We start from the raw sequence: 15,342 nt of genomic DNA on the forward strand, positions 1-15,342 counted from the left end.
TTTTTAATAGCCCTTAATTTTGCATTGAGCGTTATAGTTTTAAGATCATTGACAGTTGTTTTGCTAAAGCTGACTGTAACTATGTTAAATACGAGCAATTTTTTTACACATTTGGCACCCCCCCCATAGTGATGGGTTGCCTTGATTTATAATTACATGAAGGTGTAATAATATCTAAGCACACATGAGGGGTGATAAATCTAAGCATGGATTTATATATATATATAATGATGGGATGGATTTGCATAATTATTAGTTATTGCATGAGCACAGAAGAGTGCCAGATATTGGCTCAGTATAGTAATCAGTGGTCAACTCGAGGGTCGTAGGCCTCGAGTTGACCACTGATTTACTACGTACATATTGTACGAGATAATGCAATAACTAATACGTAATACATGTGAATCCATCCATAAATCCATCCCATGATATTAAGTGGTGACTAGCTTTGATGCATTATACCAGGCTTCACTGTTGTGCAATATGCCATTATGTTAATATTTGCACTGTCATTGGTTTCTTCGATATTTTGCTCAAACATGCAACAAATAGATCTAGCTCTCTAAATAGAACTATACCAGGTGTGCAGCCTCCACTAGTCTAATGTGTGGCCTATAGCTGAGACTTGAAATTGCTGTGTAGTGTATTAGCAAGAATTACCTAGCAGGAGCAGAAAATCAAAAACATGAAGGGAGTTTCAAATCAACTCCTACTGACATTGATCATCTTACTCATTTCCATTTCTGCTGGTAAGACATGCATGCTCAATAGCTAGATGTACATTATAGGTCTACAGATATACAATCTTTGCATTGCAGCTCAGGCCCAATTCACTGGATGCTTCACTGATCCTGGCTGTGCTACTCTTGTTGTGGGGGGACCTTCTTCCAATGCTGAGGACTGTTGTGTCAATAATAATGCAGGAATGTATTACAATGATGGTGGTCAATGCTTCCAGTGCATAGGTAAGTGTTAATTTGTAGCTATAGCATAATAATAACAATACTAGTTTTTTGCTTTAAATAATTATTATAATTATGTATACTCTCTAGCCATATAGATTGTTGCTATTTAACAAGCTAAACCACTCTGTATTTTTCTTGTATCGTCACTGCATGTGTGTAGTATAAGGCTTTGGATCTGACACCTTCACTAGACCAGAGGCATAATTTCCTTATGATGTTCCATTTGCATACTTCAAGGGTCCATCTGATGCACAGCTTAGGATGGCCATTGACTACAATGGGGAAGGAACAGGTATTTTTATTGTAAATAACAGAGTTTATATGTTGCTTACTTCCACACTAACAGCTTCAGCAGAGGAGTTTGGTATAGGTCAGAGTGTTGTTTCTCTACCTCTCAACCCTGGTGGAACTACCTCCATCACCTTCCAAGCAGACAGAGTGGCATTGGAACTAGATGAGACTTTTGTGTTGGAGTTGACCCTACTTGCAATTGGTGTGGCAAATGGCCAAAGGGGAGATTTTGAATCATCTTTACAAAATGTGTTCTTTCGAAGTAGGCAGGAGTTTATTATACAAGATAGCACAGGTATAACCAAAATTTACAAATATGCAAATTACGCAATTCTTGTTCCATTTAGCCCTCGTTTTTCGGTTGAGAGAGAGCGAGAGAGTTGTAGATGAGGGTAATAGATTCATCCCCGTTGAGGTAACAGTGGCCAATGAGGTAGAACTGGCCTCCAATATCTCACTAGTTCTGACACCCATGATGGCTACTGAAGATTTTAGGCCTCTACCAACTACCAGACCATTTGCAAGAGCTAACACTAGTAAGCTGAACGTTTTTTTAATTCAATCTTATCACTCTGACTATAGTGACTAGTAACCATACATTAAACAGAGATATTGAGTTGTCCTTCTCGACTGCGGACGGTCTGATAGCAGGTTTATGTATGACACACATAATCATATCAATAGTACATTCACCACGCACCCACCCATTCAAATAGATTTTACTGCTATGGCTGGTCTAGACTACACTTCAATTATCAACATGCCAATCATTCTGAGGGCAGGCATGCAAACCATAGGAATTGCAGTTGATTTGACTCCTGATCAACAGTTCGAGAACAATGAAATGTTTCAAGGTATACTAACCATCATTACTATGGACAGAGTGTCCCTGGATCTAGACACTGCCAACGCTACCATCATTGAGGAAGAAGGTATGTACACCCTATGCTGTATTCTTGTAGCTAGTATACGGTGCATTTAGCTAAGAAAGTGTGCTGATACTATTGTAAGAATACGCTACAACATTATTAAAATATTTCCCTAGAAGTGAAAATAATAGTGGTGATCGTAAATGTAACATCGATTATCTCCGAAACTATATATTCTGCAATTTTCCCATTGTGCAGCTATTATGTGTCATCCTCTACCGACCTTTACTAATGGCATGATCTCTTACTCTCCCGATATCTCCCCAAATTTTGATCTGGAAACTGATGCAACCTACACTTGTGATGCTGGGTTCTTTTTTGATGTAACTGCGGCTACTCAAGTACGAACATGTATTGACGATAATGGAATGGATACAATTGGAGTGTGGAGTGGTCAGGAGCCAAGCTGTATCCGTAAGTTATCCACCATAAAGTTCTTGGAATATTTTTTCTGCTGTTTTAATAATATTGAATAATATCATAATATTGTATATAGCGGATATTTTTCGTTCGTGCAAATTTTCGTGCGAACTACACATTAATTTTCGTACAGCTTACGATAGTGACGTTGAATCTACTGTTAGCCCAAGTATACATACAACTTACACTTGTTAACTCTTCTGTACACACAGCAATTCTGTGTCCTCCCCTCGATGGAATTGAGAATGGAGTCATCACCTACGCTCCCGACGTTACACATGACTGTGACGCTGGTAGACATCTCTTTAGGGGGATCTGCGTTTAGAACCTGTGTGCATGATAATGGACTGGATGCCATTGGAGAGTTTAGTAGACAGGCTCCTACATGTATCTGTAAGTAATTGTAACGTAGCATAATAATTGTATTTATTTGACTTGTTACTCGCAATACAGCTATCGAGTGTCCTGTTCTGCCTGTTTTCCCCAAAGGAATGATTTTCTATGCCACAGACGTGACCCCTGACTTTGAACTCGATACTACAGCAACTTATAGCTGCAATGACGGCTACACTTTAGATCTCTCTATTGGTGTTGAAGTAAGGACGTGTATTGACGATGGAGACAATGATGCTGTGGGAGTGTTCAGTGACCAGAAGCCTGCTTGTGTTCGTAAGTACTGCAGCTTATAAGAACATACCATTATAACTTACCATAAAATTGGGCAATCCATGATTATGAGCACCCAGAATAGCTATATAGCGGGTATATTTCTAGGATAAACTTCTGCAGAATGACCATTGGAAAGGTTTTCGCAAATTTAATTTTTGCGGAATAGCAGCCTTTCTGCATGCAGTGAAAATAGGGGTGATCGTAAATGTTACATCGATTATCTCTGAAACTATAATATATAACTACTGCAATTTTCCCATTGTGCAGCTATATTATGTGTCCTCCTCTACCGACCTTTACTAATGGTATGATCTCCTACTCTCCCAATATCTCCCCTAATTTTGATCTGGGAACTGATGCAACTTACACTTGTGATGCTGGGTTCTTTCTTGATGTAACTGCGGCTAGTCAAGTACGAACATGTATTGACGATAATGGAATGGATGTGATTGGAGTGTGGAGTGGTCAGGAGCCAAGCTGTATCCGTAAGTGACTTTATTGCTACCTTTACCTTTACTGGCTTACTGAACTCACAGTGTTTACTGAACTGATTATTCCCATTTTTGGAACGTGTTTGCCGCAATTTTATATACGGTACTGTTAGATACTGCTGACACTTAGTAAATATTTTCTTTTCTGAACACAGCTGTCGAGTGTTCTCCTCTAACAACCATTGCCAATGGATTCATCACCTACGTTCCCGACACCACATCTAACTATGATCTGGGCACTGTGGCTACGTATGACTGTGACGCTGGATTTTTTCTGGACCTCTCCCTAGGGGGATCTATGACTAGAACTTGTTTTGATGATTTGGATAATGATGCAGAGGGAGTGTTTAGTGGACAAGCACCAAGATGTATCCGTAAGTTGTCAGTTTTAAAAAGACAACAAACAATTTAGTTGGTAATCAATGTAATGGTTTACTACTGCAATTTTCCCATTGTACCGCTATTATTATTGTTAACTCTTCTGTACACACAGCCATCGAGTGTCCTCTTCTACCGACCCTTACTAATGGCATGATCTCCTACTCTCCCGATATCTCCCCTAATTTTGATCTGGGAACTGATGCAACCTACACTTGTGATGCTGGGTTCTTTCTTGATGTAACTGCGTCTAGTCAAGTACGAACTTGTATTGACGAATGGAATGGATACAATTGGAGTGTGGAGTGGTCAGGAGCCAAGCTGTATCCGTGAGTTATCCACCATGAACTTCTTGGAATATTTTTCCGCTGTTTTATATAATATTATTGTATAGCGGATATTTTTCGTTCGTGCAAATTTTCGTGCGAACTACCCATTTAGTATTTTTAAGTTTTCGTACAGCTTACGATAGTGACGTTGAATCTACTGTTAGCGCAAGTACATACAGCTTACACTTGTTAACTCGTCTGTACACACAGCAATTCTGTGTCCTCCCCTCGATGGAATTGAGAATGGAGTCATCACCTACGCTCCCGACACAACACCTAACTATGATCTGGGCACTGTGGCTACTTATGACTGTGATGCTGGATCTCTCCCTAGGGGGGTCTATGACTAGAAATTGTGTGGATGATAATGGACTGGATGCTATAGGAGAGTTTAATAACCAAGCTCCAAGATGTATTTGTAAGTCATATTTATTGATTGCCAGCTTTCAATAAATTATTAGACTGCCTACTAATAACACTGTATATAATTTTAATTATGGGATTTTGGCTAGTATGGCTATCTGTAGGTCAAGATTCATTTGTGCGTGCGTAGTTATTGTGTTTTTAATTTCTGAAGCTGTACTTGACAGTAACCTTGCTATTGCATTGTACATTTTACCTTGTATATCATGATGTTCTCTGACACCAAGGAATATCCATTGAAACTCTCAGGATACTCCAGGGTACAAATCCCATGTACCCTGCTAGGGTGTACATGCATTTATGTACCCTAGGTACATAATTATGGTTGTGGTCAGCCTAAAGCCCACCCTTCACCGTTAAAAACATTTCTCTTTTAAAGAACATTACTGAAATGTGTATACCCACTCGGATCACACAATTCTTCAGTATCCAATCAGATTCACTAAAACTACCCGACCTCATTGTAAATGTGGTTTGTCAAGTGCAAGCGCACGCACTGTGTGCATATTCATGGCACAGATCAAAGAGTGTTCATTACTATACTCAGTTGTAAATAGGTTGGATAATATATACAACTGCCCTCGGTAGTAATACAAATCCAATACACCCTTGATATCCATGGTACAACTATTATATACACAGCTATTGAGTGTCCTCCCCTCAACCCTATTACCAATGGAGTCATCACATACGCTACCGACACTACACCTAACTATGATCATGGCACTGAGGCTACTTATGACTGTGATGCTGGGTTTGTTCTGAACATTTTCCTAGGGGGATCTGCGTTTAGAACCTGTGTGCATGATAATGGACTGGATGCCATTGGAGAGTTTGATAGACAGGCTCCTACATGTATCCGTAAGTAATTGAGATTAATCGTATAACGTAGCATATTTTGTGAGTTCATTTGACTTGTTAATTCTGTGCTCTCAATACAGCTATCGAGTGTCCTCTTCTGTTCATTTTCGCTAATGGAATGATCATCTATGCCACAGACGTGACCCCTGACTTTGACCTCGGTACTACAGCAACTTATAGCTGCAATGATGGCTACACTTTAGATCTCTCTATTGGTGTTGAAGTGAGGACGTGTATTGACGATGGAAACAATGATGCTGTGGGAATGTTTAGTGACCAGGAGCCTGCTTGTGTTCGTAAGTACTGCAGCTTATAAGAACATACCATTATAACTTACCATAATTATAATTGAAATTATACATGGTAGCACCCAGAATAGCTATATAGCGGGTATAATTCCAGGGTATAAAGTTTCGTAGAATGACCGTTGGAAAGTTTTTCGTACATTTAATTTTTGCGGAATAGCAGCCTTTCTACAGCATACATGCATGCGATATTGAATTCGTGGGTGTAAATGTTCGCGGTAGATGCTAGATCAGCGAAAACCACGAACATTTATACTTCGAAATATACCCGCTATACGCGATAGCTAATGCATTTTGGAATGTGTTTGACGTGATTTTATATAGTACTGCCAGATCAACATGCTGTTTACACGTAAATGTTCTCTTTTCTGTACTTAGCTATTGAGTGTCCTCCCCTCGACCCTATTATCAATGGATTCATAAACTACGCTCCCAACAACACACCTAACTATGATCTGGGCACTGTGGCTACTTATAACTGTGACGCTGGGTTTGTTCTGGACCTCTCCCTAGGGGGGTCTGTGACTAGAACTTGTGTGGATGATAATGGACTGGATGCTATTGGAGAGTTTAATAACCAAGCTCCAAGATGTATCCGTAAGTGATTAAAATTTTTAATTCAGATCAAAATTTTTATTATAATTGTTTCGGTAACTCTTATTGGAAGTCATCTAAGAATCTGTGAGGAGGGAGTGTGGGAGGAAGCTAGCCCTTCATGCTTACAAGATGGTAAGGTGTACAACACTGTGTCAACGTCAACAGCTTGTGCGTGATTGAGTCCGCTTGCATGCAGAGAAATAAACACTTGCAATACATGTACTGCATTTTCTCGATCCTGCATGAATGACTAAGTATAAGGAGCTAGATAAGTACAGACTTATACAATTGTGTGTGAGTTGATTATTGTGTTGAGGTCAATGTTTTGCTGCAGCTATAACTCCAAGTGGTGCTCCAATGATTGAACAGAGCTTCTCCTTATTATGCACTGTGGCTGAGACTGACTCACTTCAGCTCATCATTTCCTACTACTGGTTCAGAGGACAACTGCCACTTACTACTAATTCTGGTCTTCTCACCTTTGACACATTGTTCCTGTCAGACGCTGGACTGTACAGATGTGAGGTCACTGTGAGCTCTGATGGGTACCAAATTACTGTTAACTCAAGCTATGACATTGATTTCAAGAGTAAGCAGTTTTTAAGAGTACAGTATATAATAAGCTAGTTCCTATTAATCGTTTAATAATGCTCTGCGAAATCACTGAATAGTGAACTGGATAACTGTGAATGCGACTGTTGAAGCAATCATGACTCCCTTTATTGTAGGTCTTCACATTCAGCTGAGACTCATTATCAGTTCTAATTGTGGAGCATATACTCAGTCAGAAACAGCTGTCAAAACCAGCGACATCACTAACGAATTTTCCCACGGTGTCGATAAGCTTTGTCAATGTGGTTTCAACACCTCTCTTATCTCAAGACCATTTATCCGCTGCTTTGAGAACTCTCCAAATCATGTGACATAGTAGTCAAACGATCTCGGCTCTCACGATTGGCTCTTTTATTGATCGATGGAGCAAAGAGACTCCCAACATCATTGTGCAGAGTGCAGGACTTCGCATCAACAGCACTTGTCCGGTGATTATTGCCAATCTTGATAGTCCCGAATGCCCTGAGGATCTCACTAATCGCACGTTGATAATAACAGTAAACACAGATAATACTCCACTTTTGAGTGTAGGTGCTGTGATTGGCATTGTGATTGGATCATTGGCTCTTATAGTTGCTCTATTGGTGGCCGTCATTTTGGTGGTTGCTTTGAGATCAAAGACTTTGAGCATCAATGAAAGTAGCCCACCAGATCTAGATATGTGAGTTCATCAGTTCAATATTATGAATTTTATATTCACCCATGGTATGCAGAAAGCCTGACATTGTTCTTGATGAGCTTCCTGATCATGACTATGATTACATCAGTGCATATCAAGAGGCAAACTTGAAAGACACCACTGGAAACCCTCAACCCTCTACAGCAAAGGACGGTGCTTCAGAGGTACAGTTTGAACTAACACCGTGTGATGCTTATGGGCCTGGAAACCCTCAACCCTCTACAGCAGGGGACGATGCTTCAGAGGTGCAGCTTGAACAAACATCTTGTGATACTTACGAGCCTGTAACCGTACAGCCCATGCAAGATGACAGTTAAAGCTCAGATTGCATATAACATTATTATAGTACTATATACATGTGAAGCTGAACACAGTTAATACATAAACTGAAATTATAGCGCTATAGTAATATTAAAATAGTGAACTGATTAATGTTAGTTGGTCAATGTTTCTCCTATATTCCTCCTCACTACGTTTTGTATTCATGTATAAACATGGTTCTATAATTATAATTATAATTATGCACATATACATGCATGTACTGGATTATGTTAAAATTTCTAATGCATCATTGAGTGACCAATTAATGTTTGAAAATTCATACACATGATCATGACAGGATTGAAACCAATGCCTGCACTGGATTTTCCAAATCACTCGTATTCTCATAATTTTTTTATTGTATAGTAGACCATGGCCACCTCGATCTATAGTCCACTATATCGGAGAGGTTTTCTGGAGTGAGTATATATAATGCCAATGTCAAGGGAGGAGGGTATTGATTGATTTTTGTGCTTAATATACTATATCACAAGTTTGTTCCATAGAGTTACTGCATGGGGGAAAAATAAGCAACTGATGTTCGAACTTTAAATGGCATCTAATGCAGAGATCGAGTGATCATTTGACTGCATGAACGGCTTTAGATCATGTTTGCCATAAATACTGCAATCTGATTGGCTAAAGTAAGTGTTCTATCCAACTTAGAAAATCATGTACTTCACTTAGAAAGTCATGTAGCAAAGATTATATTAGAACATTTAAATCTGATTGGCTAAACACTCGTGGTTGCTATGATCTAAAATGCTTAGACACTGTTCCACATGATTTAGAAGTCCTCAGGGCTAGTAGAACCCTCATTGCATTCGGGATACACTACAACCAGCCCTTTGGGCTTCTAAATCATGTAGAAACTTCCTAAACAGTGTCTAACTATTATATAGACAATCTTCCTTCCGTCAACCATGCAGTCGGCCATGTAAAGTTCTGTACAGGGTACTAATCATCTTGTCTCTAGACTAAAGTTGTAAGTCCAAATCTGTATTTTCAGGCATGAATTAGCAGAGTGTTGTCACAAATAGGGTGAACGATAATTATAATATAGCTATTGAAATATTGGCTAGTGCTGACTGATCTTTCTTATATAACATAGAAGGACTGGTGCCAAATATTATTGCAAGAGTAGCAACATTGAGTAGGTAAACAAGATTCACCAATGATACAATTGTTAAAGAGTAGGTAAGATAACTACTATTAGCTGCTAGTATATAATTATAGTCTACGATGTTGGCGTAAAAATTATGTCATGAATATTCTCAATTGGATGTTAAACACACTGAATGGTTTATGATGTTGACATGAAAATTAAAGTCATAACTAAAAAAATGTCTAACATTAATTATTTATAAGGACAAAACAATCGAAATTACAAACAACAGTTAGAATGCATTGCCTATGAAAGTGTGTAGTGGTAAATACGACAGTTTATACATTTATTGCTGTTCATGCAGCCAATTTCTATGTTTGTGTTTGATGGTTGACTCTTGTAGGGGGAGGGGCTGGTCTGTAGTCCTCTGTGGTGAGGGGGGCTAGTTCATCCATGTAGGATAGTCTCAGCTGGTCCGGCCTCGTGGCTGGTCTGATGATTGGAGGAGTGATTATAACGATCATGATCAGGGTCAGCTTCTTCCATCACTCCATCAGTGTAAGTTGAGTCCACCGGGTCTCTTTGTTTATAGTTGTCTACTACTTCAAGTAATTCATTGTCATCATTTTCATCGTCTATCAGCTGATGTATTTCCCGGTCATTGTTAGCTCGTCTGAGTCTTATGTCTGCAGCACTTGCTCCAAAATTCCTTATGCTACATCTGTCTTCTATCATCAGCCATGTATTGCTCTTCTTGAGCACAAATTGGTAAAAATGGTAAGAGAGTGTTATCACAAACAGAATGAATGATATAGCCATCGAAGTATTGGCTAGTGCTGACTGATCTTTCTTTGTATCTTTGACATAGAAGGTGCCAATTGAAAGAGTAGCAACATTGAGTAGATGAAGAGTTTCCAGGGAATCACAAAACGTGCTTTTATACAAGCGATTATTCAGTAATTTCCAGCCAATTAGTCCAACTGATAGAATCTCGGATGATAGAACCGGTAGAAACGTGTCTGAAGCCATGGAAACTACTAGGTTATGAGCAATCAGAGCGAAGAGGAGTGGTCCCACCCAGTAGCGATCGATGCTTGGGAGTGAATGGAGCATGGTATGCGTCCATGAAACCATTGTACTTGGTGTTCTTGGTCCATACCATAACCTTGGAACAGTGTGGAAACCATTGTCCAAAAAAGAGCAGCACAGTGAACAAACCACCAGCAATGAGGACAATGGCGGCAGCTACAAACCGAGGGATGTGATCGGGAGTGAAGTATTGCACATTGCCGTCATACAGCCAAACAATATAACTTGACTTGCTAAAATTATCCACAATTTTGGTTGTACCTGGAGGATAATACAAGACCCTGTATTGTAATGCAGCAATGATAAACCGTAAGAGTTTGGAATAAGAGAGTAGGACGAGTGTTCCTAGGGCAGCAACTGGGTTCCTGTTGGAGAAGAGCTTTGCAAATGAGTCAAAGTACTTGCTCAAAATGATAATAAGAAACGTTAGAAAAAACAGGTAAGCTGGGAAGACAAGTTGAAGGAGGACTTTTGCTTGAGAGTTCATTCCATTGTAAAAGCATGTCTCGATTCCCAAGTCAAGATTCACCCATGATACGAAAACTGTTATAAAGTTATTTAAATTGGGTAAGAAAATCGCTCTATTAGCTGCTATCATGTTGGCATAGAAAATGAGGCCATGAATCTTTCCAGTTGCTATAGTGATGTTGAGTATGAGAATTAAAGCAACAAGAAATATGCCCGCCAATGCAAATGGAATTAGTAAAAGAGGGTAAAGATCAGAGCATTGTTCACACCTTGACGTAGCCAACACAAGACTGAGTCCTGGTTCACATTCTCCACACAAGACACCACTTCGATTGTAGGCACACTGTTTATCAGGGCTGCTTAGACTGATATCGACTGGTTTTTCTACGCAATAGTCAAATGTACAGTTACTAACAACATACCCTGTTCCATTGGTGGTATTTATGAATTCTATCCATATGTTCGTATTACTTTCCAGCTTTATAGTACCATTTTCTTCCGAACAGTTTGCTATCTGATATCTTCGTTGCAAGACTGGATCACAGTCACACTTGCAATCAGTATCGGACGGAATGGGTTTGAGTCCAATAGGGCATGTGCAGGGTAGAAAATGAATATTGATAAGTTGTCTTGAAATTCCCAAGTTGATGCATGGACCCTCCGCATAGAGTTCCACCTGAGCAAAGCTGTCTTGTGAGAATACATTGTACTCTAATTCTGTGCACTGTTTGCCAACTTTTTGTTGTGTCTGTCCTTCATTGAGACGATCAAATCCACTCTCACTAATAACAGAACTGCGAATGGTGGCATTCATGGGATTTCCAACTTGATCAACAGCCATAACACTGATTTTAAAGGTGTGCCCCTTTTTTGTAGAAATATAGTCCTTGTTGCAAAAAATTACTTGAACAGGCCTAGAAGAGATTGATAATTCGATGGAAAACTTAATAGTATTTCTTATATAGTCCGATCCTGCTCCATTTGAAGAAATGTGATATTCAGCATTTTCACTTGCTGTACACCTATCCAACAGACCTCCGTAGATGTCTGCTCCTGACAGGGTAGCTACGTTGTTAGTCATGAATGTGTTAACATGGTTTAAATATTTGGTGGGTAACTTATGTAAGTTAATTGTTTGAATGAAGCAGTCATCCAAAATGATTTGTGTATAGCATTTATGTTTGTGGTCCCTCCTTTACAGGCACCACTCTCTGTGTCATCGGCCACAAATATCCCGCCTCCGTACTGAGCTAAGTTGTTGTTAATCATCAATCATCAATATAATTGATCCCGAGGCATATTTTCTGGATATTCATAGTCTTTTTCAAAATAAATTGGTCCATCATGATTATTACTTAGCATACTGTCCGAGATAATCAAACTGCCTGAGTCAACATCAATTGCTCCACCCTCATCAGCTCTGTTACTTGTCAGCGTACTGCCAGAGATTATCAAACTGCCTGAGTCAATGTCAATTGCTCCACCACTCTTGTCAGCACTGTTATTTGTTAGCCTGTCTGACTGCCTGAGTAAACATCAATTGCTCCACCCTCATCAGCACTGTTATTTGTCAGCGTACTGCCTGAGATGGACACACTGCCTCTGTAAATGTAAATCGCTCCACCTAAGAAAGCATTGTTGTTTTTCAGTGTACTGTCTGAAATGGACACTCTACTTGAATCAACAGACCTACTGCTTGAGACAAAACTAATTGCTCCACCACTCCTGTCAACATTGTTATTTGTCAGCGTACTGCCTGAGATAGATACACTGCCTGAGTTACCATGAATCGCTCCACCAAACTGAAGAGCTTTGTTATTTGTGAAGGTACACCGAGTGATCACTACAGTACCAGATACCACTTTTACTGCTCCTCCGCTCAGGGCACTGTTATAGCTGAACTCTGTGTTTTTAATCAGTACGTTTTTTGATTCAATGTCAACTGCACCTCCATCATTTCTATTGAACTTGCTATTTGTTATGTACCATCATCAGCCTCAACGTGCAGTGCCTGACCAGTGTTGTTCATAAAGAGAGTGCTCTCAATTGTTACAGTTATAGTATATCGGTGATCCGGATATTTAATTCTAATTCCGTAAGGTAGCAGTCGTTGATATAGACATCATGAACAATGTCAATGATCAAGCCTTGATGTGAGTTTTGTGGTCTATCGTTTGCTCCAATGAAACTCAAGTGTTCAATATACTCAATCTGACAATACTAACAAAGAGTATCGCACTATTGCTATGGAAGTTGACTGCAGCTATACTTTTGTTCAGGCCGGTGATATGCACTTGCGAGAAGTTACAAATCAATAACTGCTCAGTTAACACATGATCTCCAGGTAGAAAGCTCAAGGTGACGTTTTCTCCACCAGATAACAAGTATGTTCGCAAAAGCTGCTCGAGATTGAAACAAGTTCCATTTCGATAGTCATCACACAAGTCGGTTGAATCCACTGGCACAATGTGATAGTGCTCGCTCTTGGTAACAGTAGCTATAGGGTCAGTAGCACTAACCAGTAGTGACATTTCCTAGACAACATATCTGAGGTGCATGCATGCATGTATGATGAAAAGATTATACTTTGCTGCTCCCAGAATGGCTTAATCTACATTTACGATTGCATAATGCATTCCCAACTATTCAGGAGCCCTTCAAGAGAATAGCGATGGACATTGTTGGTCCACTCCCAAGAAGCAATTTGGGCAAACGCTATATTCTGGTTATATGTGATTACGCGACCCGATACCCTGAGGCTATACCACTCAAAAGTATAGATGCCCCACACATAGCCAAACAGCTGATGACACTGTTCTCGCGAGTTGGAATACCAGAGGAAATACTGACTGACCAAGGAAGTAATTTAATTACTTCAACACTTCTAACGGAGATTTATCGGATGCTCCATGTACACCCCATTCGTACCACACCATACCATCCCCATTCGAGCTACTGTATGGCCGAAGTGTTCGCGGACCACTCGATATCGTCCGAGAAGCTTGGCAGACTGACAAATGCGAAAGTGTGAACATAAAATCTTCTACATCATGAAGATGCGAGATCGACTCGAACGAGCCGCACAAGTGGTAAAAGTGAATCTGGATATAGCAAAACAGATTCAAAAGACGTGGTATGACCAAAATTCCCGACAAAGAGAATTCCACCAAGGGGATCAAGTATTAGTATTATTGCCAACATCTAGCAACAAGTTGTTCGCCCAATGGCAAGGACCGTATGAAGTGGTCAAACCAATTGGCAAGGTGGACTACCTGATCCACATGTACGATCGACGGAAAAAAAGAAGAATATTTCACGTTAACATGTTGAAAGATGAAAGAGAAATAACATGAAGAAGAAATTCAAGCTGATTATGTGGATGAAGATATACCTACGTGAACAGACTATGATGAAGATAACAGTACCCAAATACCAATTGACAAGCGGGTTGACACCCCTCAGAGAGCCCAATTGCAGGGTCCACTGGACAAATACCAAGATGTATTCAAAAATCAACCAGGACGCACTTCGTTAACGGAACACAGAATAATCACTGGAGATGCTCGTCCCATTCGTTTACACCTTACAGGATACCACATGCTCACAGAGATGCAGTCAGAGAAGCAATTGGCCAGATGCTCGAGCAAGGTATCATAGAACCATCCTCAAGTGCTTATGGTTCCCCAATTGTATTGGTGACTAAAAAAGACAAATCGCTAAGAATTTGTGTGGACTATCGGAAACTCAATTGTCAATCACAAGCAGATGCCTATATCCCATGCCCAGGATAAATGATCTAATTGACGGACTTGGACGCGGTCACATTATATCTCAACTCTGGACCTCACTAAAGGTTACTGGCAAGTACCTGTCGCTGCTGAAGATCGACCCAAAACGGCTTTTGTCACAGTTCAAGGTGATGCCATTTGGACTACAAGGTGCCCCAGCGACTTTCCAAAGATTGATGGATCGTGTGATAGCTAGTCTCAGTGATTTCACAGCAACTTATCTTGATGATGTGATAATATTCAGCGAAACGTGGGAGAAGCACCTGGAACTAACAGTCAAAGCGAAGAAGTCACAGTTTGGAGCAAAGTACTGTACGTATACCTCGGACATATAGTAGATGGTAGAGTGGTCCAGCCAGGCTCAACAAAAGTACAAGCAGTACGGGAATTCCTAGCACCAGTTACGTACTAAGAAGCAGGTCCAAACCTTTCTGGGACTATCGGGTTACTACAGGCGTTTTATCCCTCAGTATGCCGATATAGCCTCACCTTTGACCGATTTGACAAGGAAGGCTGCACCCAGCGACGTTATCTGGACTGACACTTGTGAGCAAGCTTTCCAAAAGCTGAAGACTCTGTTGTCAACCTCACCGATCCTTGCAAGCCCAGATTTTACTCAACA

General features: G+C 40.1%; 5 protein-coding genes across 5 annotated transcripts in view; 4 read left to right on the top strand and 1 right to left on the bottom strand.

Annotated features, from left to right (window-relative positions):
- Positions 1-15,342, top strand: part of LOC135336052 (uncharacterized) — an 89,101-nt gene that overhangs the window by 18,737 nt on the left and 55,022 nt on the right. The window lies entirely within an intron of this gene.
- On the top strand, positions 1,149-1,860 carry LOC135336070 (uncharacterized). Its single transcript, XM_064531846.1, has 3 exons — positions 1,149-1,257; positions 1,312-1,551; positions 1,604-1,860. The coding sequence occupies exons 1-3, from the start codon at positions 1,227-1,229 to the stop codon at positions 1,843-1,845; spliced, it is 513 nt and encodes a 170-aa protein (XP_064387916.1). The 5' UTR covers positions 1,149-1,226; the 3' UTR covers positions 1,846-1,860.
- Positions 3,097-4,794, top strand: LOC135336327 (sushi, von Willebrand factor type A, EGF and pentraxin domain-containing protein 1-like). Its single transcript, XM_064532088.1, has 5 exons — positions 3,097-3,278; positions 3,542-3,759; positions 3,921-4,139; positions 4,259-4,472; positions 4,683-4,794. Exons 1-5 carry the CDS (start codon positions 3,097-3,099, stop codon positions 4,711-4,713), a joined length of 864 nt encoding a protein of 287 aa, XP_064388158.1. The 3' UTR covers positions 4,714-4,794.
- On the top strand, positions 4,797-8,524 carry LOC135336051 (sushi, von Willebrand factor type A, EGF and pentraxin domain-containing protein 1-like). Its single transcript, XM_064531825.1, has 7 exons — positions 4,797-4,890; positions 5,538-5,756; positions 5,837-6,052; positions 6,440-6,790; positions 6,993-7,247; positions 7,387-7,931; positions 7,984-8,524. Exons 1-4 carry the CDS (start codon positions 4,815-4,817, stop codon positions 6,664-6,666), a joined length of 738 nt encoding a protein of 245 aa, XP_064387895.1. The 5' UTR covers positions 4,797-4,814; the 3' UTR covers positions 6,667-6,790; positions 6,993-7,247; positions 7,387-7,931; positions 7,984-8,524.
- LOC135336328 (uncharacterized) lies at positions 10,418-11,773 on the bottom strand. Its single transcript, XM_064532089.1, has one exon. The coding sequence runs from the start codon at positions 11,771-11,773 to the stop codon at positions 10,418-10,420; it is 1,356 nt and encodes a 451-aa protein (XP_064388159.1).

This window comes from Halichondria panicea, chromosome 5 (assembly GCF_963675165.1).
Source record: "Halichondria panicea chromosome 5, odHalPani1.1, whole genome shotgun sequence".
Classification (NCBI taxonomy): domain Eukaryota; kingdom Metazoa; phylum Porifera; class Demospongiae; order Suberitida; family Halichondriidae; genus Halichondria; species Halichondria panicea.